Genomic DNA, 15604 nt, shown 5'->3' with positions numbered 1-15604 from the left:
CACAAACATCCGCTGTAGCTTGCAGGATTATGAAAGCGTGACTAGTGAATACTTTTTAACTGCGCCAGCGGATAGACGCAGACAGATGGCCTGGTTTGCATGGCTTATTTAGGACCTAGGCTGGGACCGTCACGCGTCTTTCTTTCCGGTGTGTCCGCCTTAAGACTCGTCTCCACTGCCGGGATGGACGACATGGGTCTGGCCATGAGTCGTTCTTCGCTGGAGCGGCTCGAATTTGACAACGTCGCCCTCAAGAAACTTCCCCTGGATCCATCCGAGGAGCAGGGGGTGCGGCAGGTGAAGGGAGCGTGTTTCTCCCGGGTGACACCACAACCGCTGACCAAGCCTCGGTTCGTGGCCGTGTCCCACCAAGCTCAGGCACTGCTGGGGCTGGACGGAGAGGAGGTCGTGAACGATCCTCTCGGGCCAGAATATCTCAGCGGATCCAAAGTCATGCCAGGATCTGAACCCGCCGCTCACTGCTACTGCGGACATCAGTACGGACAATTCGCCGGACAGCTGGGCGATGGGGCGGCCTGTTACCTGGGAGAGGTGAAGGTTCCGTCTGGCCAAGATCCCGAACTTCTCCGAGAAAACCCGAGTGGCCGGTGGGAGATTCAGGTGAAAGGAGCTGGGCTGACCCCGTACTCCAGGTACAAGGGGTTGCTTTCATTGTCAGTTTGAGTGGGCTTTGCAAGATTATGTTTAATTTATTTATTAGGTTAAGAATAAATGTGGCTTAATCTATTTTTATAACTCCACCAGAGAGATTAAAACATGAAAAATACTTTGATTCTCTGTTTTAACAGAGCATATGTGATTGAAGAAAGGCAATATTTGGCAATCAGATGCACCTTTTTTGCTGAGCATTGGAAAAAAAAAAGTCCTTTTCTCTTCCACAGACAAGCTGATGGCCGTAAGGTCCTGCGTTCCAGTATAAGAGAGTTCCTGTGCAGCGAGGCGATGTTCTTCCTGGGAGTGCCCACCACCAGAGCAGGCTCTGTAGTCACTTCCGACAGCAGGGTCATACGTGATGTGTACTACAACGGGCACGCTCGCCACGAAAGATGTTCTGTGGTCCTCCGCATTGCTCCTACCTTCATCAGGTGGGTGCACATTACCTGACCTACTTACTCATATTGAGTTTCTATTTGTGTTTAAATGGGATTTGTTTGTGTTCACGGCCTGAGCAGGTTTGGATCTTTTGAGATCTTCAAGCCCGCCAATGAGTTCACAGGTCGCCAGGGTCCCAGCTATGGGCGCGATGAGATCCGAGGTCAAATGATGGATTATGTCATTGAGATGTTCTACCCTGAGATCCAACAGAACTACCCAGATCGGGTGGAGAGGAACGTAGCTTTCTTTCGAGAGGTCAGAGCATGAGTTACACTCTCACCTGTCAGCGTGTAGAGACAGTGAAATGTTGCAGCAAATCAAAAATTGTTATGTATTCAAGATTTTCTTAGCACTGTAGGCCTGGAATAACTTTGATAACATTTTTTATCTGATCCATAGAAAGAAGTTATGATGTAATATGCTCAGGGCTGTTCTCAGATTTTAGAGACCTGATGGGATTGCTGTCATCTCTTCCTGTATGTAGGTGGTGCTTCGTACAGCTCGACTTGTGGCTCAGTGGCAGTGCGTGGGATTCTGCCACGGTGTCCTGAACACGGACAATATGAGCATCCTGGGACTCACGCTGGACTATGGTCCATACGGCTTCATGGACAGGTCAGTGTTTAACTGTATGCATTTTAAAATATTCCTGTCACACATGTTACCATCATACTCATTAGGTTAGAGTCACGGAGTCGGAGTGAAGCCATAATTATAATACATTAATTATAACACATTAGGTTTGAGCGCTTCTTATTTCTCTCAGATTTGATCCAGATTTTATTTGTAATGCCTCGGACAACTCTGGACGATACTCCTACCAAGCCCAGCCAGCTATCTGTAGGTGGAACCTCGTAAAGCTAGCAGAGGCTCTTGCTCCAGAGTTGCCACCAGACCGGGCTGAGGCTGTACTGGAGGAGTACCTGGATCTTTATAACCGTTTCTACTTGGAGAACATGAGGAAGAAGCTGGGTTTGCTGAAGAAGGAGGACCCTGAGGACGAGATCCTGATCACCAAACTGCTTCAGACAATGCACAACACAGGTGGGACTATTTTGTGTACTGCTTAGAAAGAGAGTTTGATGTGACGAAACATTTAATCTAGTGACAGACTGAGAGTCTAAGAATGCGTGCATACGGCACGGCATATGAAACAGGAAAAATATTTAATGATGGATGTAACATTGTAATAACATTTTTCTGCCTCCCTTCTGCAGGTGCTGACTTCACCAACACCTTCCGTAGCTTGAGTCTGATTTCTTGTCCCACTGAGGAAAATAGCGAGGGAGAAGAGGACTCTGTCAAGAAAGCCACAGACCTCTTGATTGAGCAGTGCGCCTCCCTAGAGGAGCTCAAGGCTGCCAACAAGCCCACGATGGATCCACGGTGAGCTAGCTAATAGTTATACCGCTACACACACACAAGCCCAGCGTGTTACGCATCATGGCCAAATTCACTTATATTTTTACTTAAAACTATTAGAACAGAAATAATGACTGTGCCTGTGGTGATAATGTCAAATGTTTTGCTTTTTATTCAGTGTAGTTCATACTGCAGCCTCTGGGTGTCACTAGTGAGGCTTCATATACATCATGTCTTTTACATGCTGCTTCTTAAAGCAGCATCTGTTGATATTTTTGGTGACTTGAAGGCAGCAGAAAATGATGCAAACATTGATATTATTGTTTCCATTTATTCACCCATCGGTCAATCCATTCATTCATTTTTTAAAATTGTTTATCCATTTAAGGGTCAAAGGAGTCTAGAACCTATGGATACAAACAGTCACTGGACTCTTTATCTCAGTACCTTACTTTCTCTCTAAACTCTTAGATTGCCTGCACTATGTCTGTGTTTTCTTTTCCAACATATTTATTTATTGGCCTATAAGAATTATAACAGTGATGTTTTGTATCCACAGTGAACTGGCAGTGCTGCTTTCTATGGCTCAGAGCAACCCAGCACTGTTCCAGATGATCTCAGACAGAGCAACAATCGCGAGGCAGTTAGAGCGACTCAGCAAACTAAAGGATCTGATGGAGACCACCCAGGAGGAGCTGAAAACCAAACAGGCAGAGGATTGGACATCCTGGATCACTCAGTATAGGTGAGACGGGGGCAAAAAAAATGAGTGAGTAAGTTTTATTAGCAAGGGACGAGAAAGAAAAGCATGGAAAATGAGAGCAGAGGAGGAACTGCATAGACCGGATTAGCTTTTGGGTTTTTTTTTTTTAAATGTGCAAACAGACAGAAAAAAGAGGAAATGTGTGTCGAGGTGATTATTGTTCCTTTGCTGCACTTCTCTGAGGGAATGTTTTGTGTTATCACTGCCACAGGAAACGTCTGGCTCGTGAGCTGGAAGGCCAGAGTGATGTGCAGGCTGTGCAGGAGGAGAGAGTGAGGGTGATGGACAGCACCAACCCTCGTGTGATACTCAGAAACTACATTGCCCAGAATGCCATAGAGGCTGCTGAGAATGGGGACTTCTCTGAGGTCAGGTTCTAGTCGATTCTAATTTTTACTAGATAGAAACATAACTACCTTTGTCTCCTGTAGATTTTGGTAGAGAAATACAGACAACTTCCCCAGAAGCATTCACTGGAAATCAGACTGTGCTTCATTTACCCTTAATTCCCTTTTAAGTTTTTCATTTTCAGTGTGGTGACCCAGTCTCACTTCTGCTCTTTGCTGCAGGTCCAGCGTGTCCTCAAGGTTCTGGAGAAGCCTTTCTCTTCACAGCCAGGTCTGGAGCTCCCTGCGTGGGTTGGTGGAGGTGGGACCAGTGCAGAAGGAGAAAGGGATGAAGGAGAGGAGCAACAGCAAGAAGCAGCTACCGCTATGCCCAGAAATCCTGTGCCTTATGACAGCAAGCCCCCAGCTTGGGCCAATGAAATCTGTGTCACATGATCTTCGTAGTAACTTCCTTGACCGTGATCTCTCCTGCCTAAAATAACAAGAGCGTTTCAAAGTGTTTAAAGATAATTTTTTTCACATTTTTATAACTCTTCAGCTGCTGGACAACTTTGTTATTTTAGCAGGCAGTTTCAGGAAGGTCGGCATGAGGCACAGCACCTCACAGGCAAGCTGGATGGCACAAAACAGACAGCGTGTTGAGTTTGTTTCCACAAAAAATACAAATTCTATATAAAATTTAAAAAGATATACGTTTTAAAGCTGTAATATCATTTTTTGTATCCTTGTTTAACATTTGAGTCATCCTTAAATAAGTGGATGAGATTTTATATAAAATTTATATATGATATTGTGCAGTTTAAGCAGTATATTTACAGAAACTCGGGTCAATTTTTTTTTCCTGTCTGTTTTGTGTTTAATAAGCTATTAATGATGAGTCAGGCAACAAGTCTTACAGTGGCCTGTCTGGCTCTGACAAACTGTGAGGTGACACCTCGACATATACCAAAAATATGTGTGTGAGAGAGTGAATGTGTTATGATGATATTATATCTGTGGCTAAAACTGTGTTACTACACATGATTAGGATGCCGAAGCCAACAAACACGCACAATATAAAGCAGATAAGCACGCACAGTATGTTTTCCTATATTAGAAAGCATTTTCTTTTGCAGCTGTCAAGACATTCATAGAGCCACGGATGTAATTTACTTTTTTTTTTTTTTTTGTCTAGTAACCAAGTTTAGTGAAGGACAAACGAGAACAGGATGTTGCGATTTACTTTCTTCAGGTTGTGGCTGCACAGAAAGAGGAAGTTATTTGTAGAATGTGCCACAAAAAGACTTTTTTTGTGCGAAGAGTAGAAGACAGCCACAGCCATTCATAGATTTGTATTAACTGTACTACATACGCAACAGCACTACTCATCACATGTTGCGCCTTTTTGGTGAATATGCTTTATGTGAAATGTCCGTTGGAGCTCTTCTAACAGAATCAATAAACTGAGTGATCAAGAGTCATTGTGTCTTTGTTTTTTTATTTTACTTCGTGGCATACCTGCAGTTCAGTTACAGAAGGAAACTCCACGTCCATGTCTGCGTAACATTTTAATGTTGTCACTGTTTCTTAATCTCTCAAATAATAAATTTCCTCCTGTGTAAATGTCACACAGAACACGTGACCATGTAACATTTCCAGTTTGGTTTTGTGATAGGCTTGTTTCCTTGTTCTGTTACCTGGGTGACACATTCAAGGATTTCTAAAAGCACAGCTGGTGCCTCCTGGCTTGAGTAACGTTCCTGTTCCAACACGCCTGAAACATTTGCTCTTTGTAGGCTCCTCCTAAATAGCACAATTGAATGTAGACTACGGTGTCGCAAACACGCAAGTTACAAAGACAACCGGATTGCGAAAGCCAAGGCACGTTTCACGCCAATTTCTTACTCGTTAAACCAACGAGTGACTCCATCTGTCCTGTCAGTTAAAGCATTGTCTACCCCTATTTGAACAGAAATACCTCATCATGAAGATGTTTACTCTGAACATTTTTTTATTTAGTTTTCAGTCAAGGTTGTAGTTTCTTCTTTAATTTGTCACTCGTTTGTGTATTTATAAAATGAAATCATATCCTTAGGTTGCTAAACAGGTTTTACGCACTTAAAGCGCTATGTGCTCGTTTCTCTCACGTTGCCTTCTCTTCTTCACCTTTAATTGTAGGCCTACTACAGCAGGACTCGGGAGTGGCTTTTAGCGACCTCAGGGTGCGCCCTGAGTACAGCTGCGCAATGATCGCGGGTGAGCGCATAGGTGGGATCTGGGACAATGAGATCGTAACGCCGGAAGAGCCTAAACAAGTTTAAAAAGGGGCTTGTGCTGTACTGCCTATCGAGTTTATAATAGATAAGATGAATACGCGAATCAGACCGGGCTATCACCGCCTGGAAATTAACAAAACATCATGGGAAGTACCGGAGCGGTACCGGGATCTGAAGCAGGTGGGGACCGGAGCGTACGGGACGGTATGGTAAGTGAAACCTTAAGAAATTGGAAGAAACTATTAGCCGACAGCACTGCTGCTTGATGTGGAGCGGTGAAACAAAGAGAGCGACGGAACAGATGGTGCCCTACAGACGGCTGCACTGTGCCACAGTCAAACAAAAGAAAAAGTATCTACGGTCCGCTGAACACATGCTGCTTCACTTCCTGATATGATGGAGACACTTGCAGCAACACTACTTGCGTTCTACACAATCACCCTGACAGCAACAGAGCTTAATTATGAGCAGCACATTTGCGTGTGAAATGGCAAAGCTGAGCCAAGTTTAATAAAAGCACGATAGTAAAAAGCGGCTTTTCAGGCACCTTTGTGCGTCTCGCAGCATGCGGACCCTTTGTTATCAATGATTAACGTCTTGGGCGGACACTGACCGACTGAATACAACTTAATAACACATGAACAACTCCGTTCCAGCCAGAGATCACTGCCGAGCCACGTCAGAGCAAGTAGGTGTTTGCCTGTAAACACAGATTTGGACTAAAAAACACAATTCCTCAACCGAAGATAAGGAAACAACTTTTCAGTTACACAGCCTAACCAGGAATGTTCCTTGCCTAGATTTCCTCATACAGGAAATAATAAAGGGCTATTTTTAAAATTTGTCTCACGCCATCGCATATGTATAGTGCTGTGCAGATATCTTGATATCTTTGCTTCCAAGAAACCAGACTTTCTTTAATATTTTTAAATGCTCTCTGGCATCAGTTATCCAGGCTTTCCGAAAGTCTTTCAAAATTAATTGGCTTCTTTTTCACTAATTGCAAGTCTATTCCTTGAATCTGACCATTTTCAGAGGAATGTTGACCTATGAATCATTCAAGCATAAAATGAGGCACCAATGTTGAGTGATTAACCACTGTTGTGTAACAAACAACTTAACAAAGAACTGGTTTTAGACACTATCTTTAGGTGCTTCGATACTAGTGGCCCATCAAAAAAAAACAACAACAAATAATTTGTTTCTATTTCTGTTTCTATTTAGCTGAATCTAAATAAAATCCCAAATATAACAAGAATGAAATAATATTTTTGCACCAACAAGGAAATTCCCAAAAAGCTATTAGGTAGAAACTTGGCCCATGTTGGTTTGGTGAACAGTGTGTGCTTTAACTGGAAAAGAATAAGTGGCCAGCTTAAAAAACTGTCTATAACACATGAGCAGTTTCTGAAAGTCATGCCCTTAAGAAACTTGAAAAAATCCAGCAAACCCCTGACACAAGACTCGAGAGATGCATCTGGCACTTCAGTTAGTCCATTTACTACTTGCTGAAGCCTCATCAGAAATGGTCTCAGTGAAAGGATGGCTGTCAGGAAGTCATGAGGAATGAAAACAGGGAGAAAGGCCAGGGTATGTCAAACTACACTGAAAATCAGTGGTAACAGGTCCTGCGGAGCGATGAATAAGAATGTTTAAAGTTTTGGTTTAAATCCTCGATATATAAGAAGGAGGTTAAAAGACAAATACAACAGTGAGTGTCTACAGCCAACTGTGTGGATACTAGGTCATGGTTTGAGGTTCTATTCATGTCAAAACTGATGGAATTATGAATGCAAAAATGATTTTGATCCACCATGGAAAAGCACCTGGAAAGCATCGGATTGCCAGTGGCTTCATTTTTCAGCATGTCAGTGATTCCAAAAACACTGCTAATGTAGTAAAAGTATACCCAACAAAGAAGAGCTTTGAATGTCCTTGAAGAAGCAGAACTATTCCCGAAGCTTAAAGAAATGAAAAGAAAGCTTGCCTAAGAAACTTTAGGCTGTGTTGAAGAATAAAAGCTGTCATACAAAATATTGACTTTTATGTTTGTTAGAATTTCACAAATTCACATATTTTCATTTATGTTTGTACATTTCAATAAATCATCTGTTTCTAATTTTCCTAGCAAAATATTTAAAAAATGCGAGTTGTCTCGAAACGTTTGCACAATATTGTGTTCATATCTCCTTCAGCTCTGCAGGAGACTCAAGAACAGGAGCAAAGGTGGCAATCAAGAAGCTCTACAGACCGTTCCAGTCTGACATCTTTGCAAAACGGGCCTACAGGGAGCTGAGGCTCCTCAAACACATGAAACATGAAAATGTGAGCATAAAAAAGTCCAAACTTATTAAAATGAGCAAACTAATGTCTTTATAGACACATGCCTCATATGAAACGTTGATTTGATGTCATTTCCTCCTGATGCAGGTGATTGGCCTGTTAGATGTGTTTACAGCTGACCTCTCTCTGGACAGATTTCGTGATTTGTAAGTACCTTTTCTGCCACTCTGACAGAAGCATGGAGATATTAAAACTGTGTTCTCTGCAAATCCTCAAGGACATTTGTAAAGTTTTAAATATGATTTTTTGTTATTTTCCAAGTTATCTGGTGATGCCCTTCATGGGAACAGATCTGGGGAAGCTGATGAAGATGCAGAAGCTCTCAGAAGAAAAAATTCAATATTTGGTTTACCAGATGCTTAAAGGGCTCAAGGTAAGGAGCTCTGCTTTGATCAGCTGCCAATCCATTATTACTATGTTAAAATATTCAGCTCGTTGCATTCCTTTATTACAGTATATCCATTCTGCTGGTATCATTCACAGGGTAGGCTCTCTTTAATATGTATTTTTCATCAAACATATATGTGAAATATGTGAAAAGTATTAAGATAAATGGTTGTTGGTGTTTCTCTTCCTACTATGGTGCGGCGTTGCTTGTCTTTTCATGTCAACATTTGCAGGACCTCAAACCAGGAAATCTCGCTATCAACCAAGACTGCGAGCTCAAGGTACACACGAACACACCCTGATAAAAAAACAATCATGTCTCAGTTTTTGTTTTATTTGCGTGCACTGTCAAAACGGAGTTCTGTAATAACACTGATAACTGCACGAGACAGAATTTCATTGACGTTTGTATGTTTTTATATTAAGTCCCTGCTAAGACTTTAATTTTACTTTAATGTTTGTTGCAGATCTTGGACTTTGGCTTAGCCAGGCAGGCAGACAGTGAGATGACGGGGTACGTAGTAACTCGCTGGTACAGAGCCCCAGAGGTGATCCTGAACTGGATGCACTACACTCAGACGGGTAATGTAGAGCTCATTCAGGGGTGAAAAAAAAAGCACTCTTACTGTGATCTTTCTATCTGTGTGTCAAGTTCAGCGCTCCCCATTAGCACCAAATCATTAACAGCACAAAGTGGTTGTTCTACTCACTGTGTGCTTAACTCCATTTCCTAGATGTTCCTTTGAACAGTGCCCGATGCTTGTAGGTGGAGAATATTAGCTTTAGGGAAAACATGGCAAAGTGTTTGTCTAGCTTTAATTTTAAATTAACCTTAAAGTGTGGGATTTTTGCTGCTGGGTCATTCCATTAAAAATCAGTGAATCCCCTCTTTTCAGAGTACGTGGGGTGTGTTGAAATGTGGGGCTTTTTATGTTCTCTTATTTTTCCAGTACTTTTTGAGCTCTTTTAACTCCCTGACAGAAGATAGTCCCATTAAATGTTCAAAGGAAAAAGTGCAACAATTCAATTGGCAGGACATAGAGAACACCGAGTCTTTGTACCCTAAATGTTTGATCTGTTTTCTGCTAATTCGTTAGATGAAACTTCACAAAGCCAATTTTGGGTAATTTTCAGGGACCAAATGGGATAGGAGGGTGGTCAAATCAAGTTAAGGTCTCCTTTATGCCTCCATTCTGATGCCAGGCTCATCTTCTGTCTCAAAATATTTTTTTAATGTCATCTTTTTTTCATACTTACCAATTTTTTATTTTATATACTTTTTAGGGAAATTAAACTGACCAAATAAGCACTATTCATGTATGCAATATTCTAAAATGTGTGTTTTGCAACTGTGCAACTATCTGCGATTGGTCATAAGCAACATGCCCAGTGTCCATACATCACAATCTTGTGAAAAAAGGACTTTTCTGTCTGATCATCATGAGAATGTAAAGCTTAGTCCAGATGGGAATATAATATAAAGAGTCAACATCTCAGCAAGCTTTGTGATCTGTTACTTTCACAAATGACACGTGTCACAAGACCTGCTGTCGAAAAGGTTTATGTGACAGACTTGGAGCAATGATTAAAAACTTGCAGCCAGACCCGGTTTATAACTAACGTTTACAACAGCAATCACATCCTGACCCTACGGCGACGCTTTCAGTGTTTGACCCAATGATGTTCATAGCAAAAAAAAAGGGCAAGTTTTAGGATCCAGTAAGACAGTCCTGCAGAAATGAGAGCTATTCTCCAGTTCATGAGGCCCAGCTGAAAATGTTCAAGTTGTCGAGACAGTCGCCAAGAATGGCAATATAACTGTGACAACATGAGCAGTATTAGCAGTTAACACTGGTCCCTTTGTGACTGCTGTCTATGACAGCAGGTGGCTATAGTGATATATTTGAGAAATAGATGTTGGGGTTCTCAAACAAACACAGAAGGATCCAAAAAGAGTACAAGTACTTTCATATTACGACATAAGCCATGAATGTTTACAGAAAGTAGACCTATTTAAGTTTTCTGTGGTTAATTATCAGAAAATAGACTAAACATCCAAGTTAGCATCTACACATTACAATTTGCAAAAATGTGATATATCCTGTGATAATTGATTCTCAGCTGGTTATAGAATAAATCTTAGTGAACAAAAGAAAGATTTTGGCTTTAATTTGTAGGTTTTTTTTTTTAGTTTGGAATGTTTTTGCTGTTTTGTCACAGAGTTTAAATGTGTCCAGTCCTGAAGAATTTATTTTTATTTACTACTTAAGTTATTAGGGAATAAAAATGCTGGAAAATAAGGCACTTAAACAGTGTCTGATATTAATCTATGTCTTTGAGGGGCCTGTAACTTGGACGATTTTCCCCTCATCCTAAACGGCACAGCAGATGTCTGTCCCACTGTTGCTAAGTGCTATCTCTCAGGGGATCGTCTGATTGTGGTGGTTTTCCCTCTAATGTTGTAGCATCTTTATCTTAAAATTTAAAGTGTCTTGAGGTGACTGTTGTTGTGAATTCACACAATAAATAAAATTAAATTAAATTGAGAAGAATGAATTAAAATATGCTAAAGTTATTGTACAAAAAGAAGATGTCAGTACTGTTAAGCCCGGTGTTGTCTTAGTTATTATCCACTAGGTGGGGCTGTTGTAACACTTTGTTTTAGAATGGATTACTAAATGTTTGGTGTTTTCTCAACTCTGCTTTTTATTTCTTCTTTCTCAGTGGACATTTGGTCAGTGGGCTGCATCATGGCAGAGATGCTGCAAGGAAAACCTCTTTTTAAAGGCAGTGACCGTATCCTTTCACCTTGTTGACTCACAAGTTATAAAACAAACATGTTGCTTTTGTCTAACCTAATATCTTTTTTATTGTACCTTTTTATTCTTATTTGAGCCTTAACACCTCTTCTTCAGACCTAGATCAGCTGACTGAGATCATGAAGCTCATAGGAACACCATCACAGGAATTTATATCAAAACTAGACTCTGAGGATGTGAGTTCCAAAAATGTGTAACTTTGTGGTCCTAAAGATTGTTGTGGTGCTTAGTTGTGCTTGAAACAATGACATTTTAGGAACTGGAGGCAGATTTGAGTGCTTTGTTGGACTTTAGTGGTACAGTATTAAGTTAATAAACACATACCTAATATGGATTTATCATATTTTATGCCTATTCGTTGTCCTCTCTGTCTCTTCTTAGGCAAAATCCTACCTCAAAAGCCTTGGAAAAGTGGAAAAGAAAGACTTTCAGAAGGTGTTTTCCACAAGTAATCCACAAGGTATTACATACTCAGGCCTTTAATTTGATGTGTTTTCATTTTGGTAAACAAACTCCAAATGGATTTTCTGTTGTCATCATTCTCACTCAGCCGTGTCAGTGCTGGAGCGAATGTTATTGCTAGATCCAGAAAAACGGGTAACTGCCGCAGAAGCTCTCACGCTGCCTTACTTCACTGAGTTTAGAGACCCAGACGAGGAGACGGAAGCACAGCCATATGATCACTCACTAGACAATGCAGAGCTGACTTTGGACCAGTGGAAACGTAAGAATGAAGGGGCGTATTGAGGTTGCAATTTCAGATGGACAGAGGCAAAAGGAGGTGGAAAGTGTGAGCTACGTGCTTTTGTTTAATATCCTGCTGTGCTGCTTTCTTTAGGTCACACCTTCACAGAGATCTTGTCTTTCAAGCCTGTTGTGCTGGAAGCCAAGGACCCCTCCAAGGAAACCTCACTGTAACATGCACAGAGCTGACACTGCAACCTGGAACCAGAACAAACAAACACGTTTTTTTTAATGACAATCTCAACTATGAAAACTCAACTTAATGAATGTAAACTGGGATTTTTCACGACAGTTAAATAGACACTTTATTTGTTCTAAAATAATAAATGTTTCATTAAAATACAAAGTCTCAGCTGCAAATCAAGTGGCTTTATAGTAACACGTTAAAGGACTGTGTGAGTACATATTACCCAAAGTTTATAGGTTCAGAAGTCTTTGGACAGATATGCATGAATATTAAACATCTGTGGAGAAGTTAATGAAGCCATTAACCTATAAACATCAGTCGACACTTGTGTCATCCCCGGTGGTGCTCTCCTCGGCTACAGCCCTGCCCTATAAGCTGTTAATTGTCATGGGTCCTCCTGCCTTTAGTCTAATATTCAGTAAGAGGAATAGAGCTCAGCTGGATTATCAAATCAAGGACAGCTTAGAGAAAAACTTTGAACACTGACAAGGAAACATGTCCACATGCTTCCTTGAGAGTATTGCCATGAAGTGGAGCTTTGAAGTGCAAATGATTTTCCTGTCATCTCAAAGATTTATTCACCTGTGATTCACCCTTGACTTTGGCAAATCAACCACCTTTAGTATCTCTTTTATCATTTTATTCCTTGTACTGACAGAAAACTTTACCTTAATCTAAAAGGTCACATGTGACCATTTGCTTGTCCATCTATTTTGTGTGTCTCTCCAACCAGAGCTTTGGCTGTGGAAGGATTCACGTCTATCTCCCAAAAATCACGTTCACTACTGATGCAAAGCCATTCACAAACGCATCGTGGCTTAAAGCAGATACTTGGCATTTTAATGTTGCATTTGTTCATTTATTTTTGATTTGTGCTTGAATCACAGAACCTGAAGGAAAACAGTAAAAACAACACAGAACTGTTCCAATTTCAGTTTCAGGGGTACAGATATTTTTTTCTATTAGTTCTACTGAGTCCATGACTATCTATCACCTGGTACAATTTAAGTATTCCCACCTTTAATGAAGAAGTTTAGTATTTTAGAAATAGAAATACTGAAATTCAATAAGAAGTTTTGAAAAAAAACAACCCATTGTTAATAGGATGCTGTTGAGTTAATTGTATTGTATTTAAAAGTACGATTATTAACAAACACTTGTAATTTATGTTAATATGCTATCTTGCAACTTTCGCATTATATGCAACTTGTCTTGAAGTGTGTGCGTGTGGGTGTGTATGTGCACTGTGGTTCATGTGAAATCCCTCAGCAGGGTATGCACAAACATTCACGTTTTAATTTCAAAACCAAAGGTTTCTGATTGTTTAGACTTTGTAAAGGTTGCAAAACACACCTTTATGTTTCCAGCGAAACTTGTGCAGTTTTTGTCTTTTTTTGCGGTGGTTTTCCGAGCAGATGTTCTGTTTAAACGGTTCATCATATACAGAACCTTAAGTTACGTTTAACCTTAGTATCTTCACTTTTAGGCCAAACAATGAAAACAACTTATAATGAACAAAATGGAAGAAATAATCAATATAAGGCTGGACTCCACTTCTGTTGTTACGAGTTCGGTATATACTTGTAAAAGCAACATATCCATGTCCTTAACAAACATACAATTTAACACTAGGGGGCAGCATGTAAACAAGCAACAACATGGCTGTGCTAAAAACTGTGACGTGGGTTGACCCACCGTGTAGGTCTAGACTGAAATAGCTTTACAAAAGAGTAAGTTCTTTTCTTTTTTTCCCATTAGCTCTACCAACAGGTCAAACCTTTGATTTTTGGACAAATACTTGAAAACTGTTGGCATTTCCATCAGCCTACATACACCATGTTTAATGGCAATAAGTAAATGTTATTATGCTCAACACTGATAAACAAAATAGTCCATCTGGCAAACATCAGCATGTTAACATCGTCACAGTGAGCATGAGAGCAAACTGTTTTTAGCCTTTTGTTCTCGGAGGACAGACTTGTTATTTTATTTTTAATGATAAGTTGTCATGGTAGTATTACAGTGATTTATTGTACTTTAGTTAACACTAACAACTTTGTACTGACTATGATTGATGAGCTCAAGAAACAAATGTTTTAACATTCTTGCAGATTTCATCTTTGCCTTTAGATTCTGCTCATTCCTCAACCTTCTGCTGGATAGTGTTGAATTTAACAGGCTAGTGAACTCCAGATCCTTGACTCCAAAGGGTGACTCTCCAGAGGACAAGCTTCCTTCCTGGGCCTGAGCTTCTCCAAACCAAACCCTGGATGTTGTGTTCTCACACATGAGGTTGGGGTGATGCTGAATAGTTCACAGAGAAGTCACAGAGTTCTGTTCCCACTGCAGACAGGAAAGCAGAGGGGAGAGTATTCTCCAACACAGCAGCACATGCATAGATTACCTCTCTTGTTTGTTAATCCTGTAGCTTATTTTCAGCGTGCTGGATTCCAGCACCATATTTCCAAAGACGCATGTGTATAGAGTTCATACGTGTACACCAGTACAGATGGATACAACTGGCATGCACAGTTGGATGCACATCTCACACACTCATTCGCATCAGAGTGCCAGTGACTCAAGAGGGAGCACGTGTGGAATGACAGCAATGCCCAAACACTGATCTGACCCAGGTCACTCTCCTTTCTTGAAGGGGAATGTCATAAATTATAACTCTGTTTACTTCATGCGTCTGGGGGAGGTACATCACCATGAATCTCAGCATGGTGAGAGGATTAACATTGTCTTTGCTGGGGTGCTTTGTAGTTCATGCATCCCTAGAGTTCATTTTAGTTTGTCTGCGTGAAAATTTTCCTTTGAGCGTAGGAATTCTACAGTTTGCATCATTTGTCTCGGAGCAGAAACTCAGACAGCTAAAGATTTAATAAATAAGAGCCAGTACTGTCATCACGAGAATGAAATCAGTTCTTTATAGCCATCCAAGTTCATCAGGTTTTATTGAAATGAACCACAGTGACAGAATACCATCAGTGACAGTGTTTATTCTCCAGATAATCTGAGTTGTCATGTCCTTGCTGGAGATAAAATAAACAGGCTCAGCAGCGATAAATTGATTGGCGTTTTACCAGGAGCTGAAGTGAAAGTCTGCCAGCTTGCTGAATGTCCTTGTCATTGTGTGTTTGAGAGCACTGAAATTTTATTTTTAAATAGCAGGGTATTTGTGTACATGATGTTCGCCATGCAGCTATTTTCTTGGTTCCATGTGTCATTTTGGATCTGTGTGGCTGTGGCTATTCACTGGCATAAAGAGAGAAGCAATA

General features: G+C 40.7%; 2 protein-coding genes across 2 annotated transcripts; both read left to right on the top strand.

The window, feature by feature from the left end:
* Position 1: 1 nt before the first annotated feature.
* Positions 2-5044, top strand: selenoo1 (selenoprotein O1). Its single transcript, XM_085461278.1, has 9 exons — positions 2-653; positions 903-1106; positions 1194-1371; positions 1601-1731; positions 1883-2160; positions 2334-2502; positions 3038-3223; positions 3453-3609; positions 3811-5044. The coding sequence occupies exons 1-9, from the start codon at positions 100-102 to the stop codon at positions 4030-4032; spliced, it is 2079 nt and encodes a 692-aa protein (XP_085317404.1). The 5' UTR covers positions 2-99; the 3' UTR covers positions 4033-5044.
* A 698-nt stretch (positions 5045-5742) lies between these two features.
* mapk12a (mitogen-activated protein kinase 12a) lies at positions 5743-15604 on the top strand. Its single transcript, XM_085461277.1, has 12 exons — positions 5743-6052; positions 8039-8168; positions 8274-8332; positions 8448-8559; positions 8641-8670; positions 8807-8854; positions 9041-9155; positions 11298-11369; positions 11489-11568; positions 11774-11852; positions 11943-12116; positions 12231-15604. The coding sequence occupies exons 1-12, from the start codon at positions 5934-5936 to the stop codon at positions 12308-12310; spliced, it is 1098 nt and encodes a 365-aa protein (XP_085317403.1). The 5' UTR covers positions 5743-5933; the 3' UTR covers positions 12311-15604.

The sequence above is a fragment of the Copadichromis virginalis genome, linkage group LG7, assembly GCF_057382275.1.
Source record: "Copadichromis virginalis isolate Kocher_CV1m ecotype Utaka linkage group LG7, C_Virginalis_male_GT1.1, whole genome shotgun sequence".
In the NCBI taxonomy this organism is placed as follows: domain Eukaryota; kingdom Metazoa; phylum Chordata; class Actinopteri; order Cichliformes; family Cichlidae; genus Copadichromis; species Copadichromis virginalis.
Note: the sequence above shows the minus strand (reverse complement) of the source record. Positions and strands in the feature narration are given on the sequence as shown.

Coding starts and splice junctions, on each gene's coding strand:
- mapk12a (XM_085461277.1), top strand. CDS start 5,934: ATGAATACGCGAATCAGACCGGGCTATCACCGCCTGGAAATTAACAAA. Junction 8,169..8,273: donor AACACATGAAACATGAAAAT/GTGAGCATAAAA, acceptor CTCCTGATGCAG/GTGATTGGCCTGTTAGATGT. Junction 8,333..8,447: donor CTGGACAGATTTCGTGATTT/GTAAGTACCTTT, acceptor TTATTTTCCAAG/TTATCTGGTGATGCCCTTCA.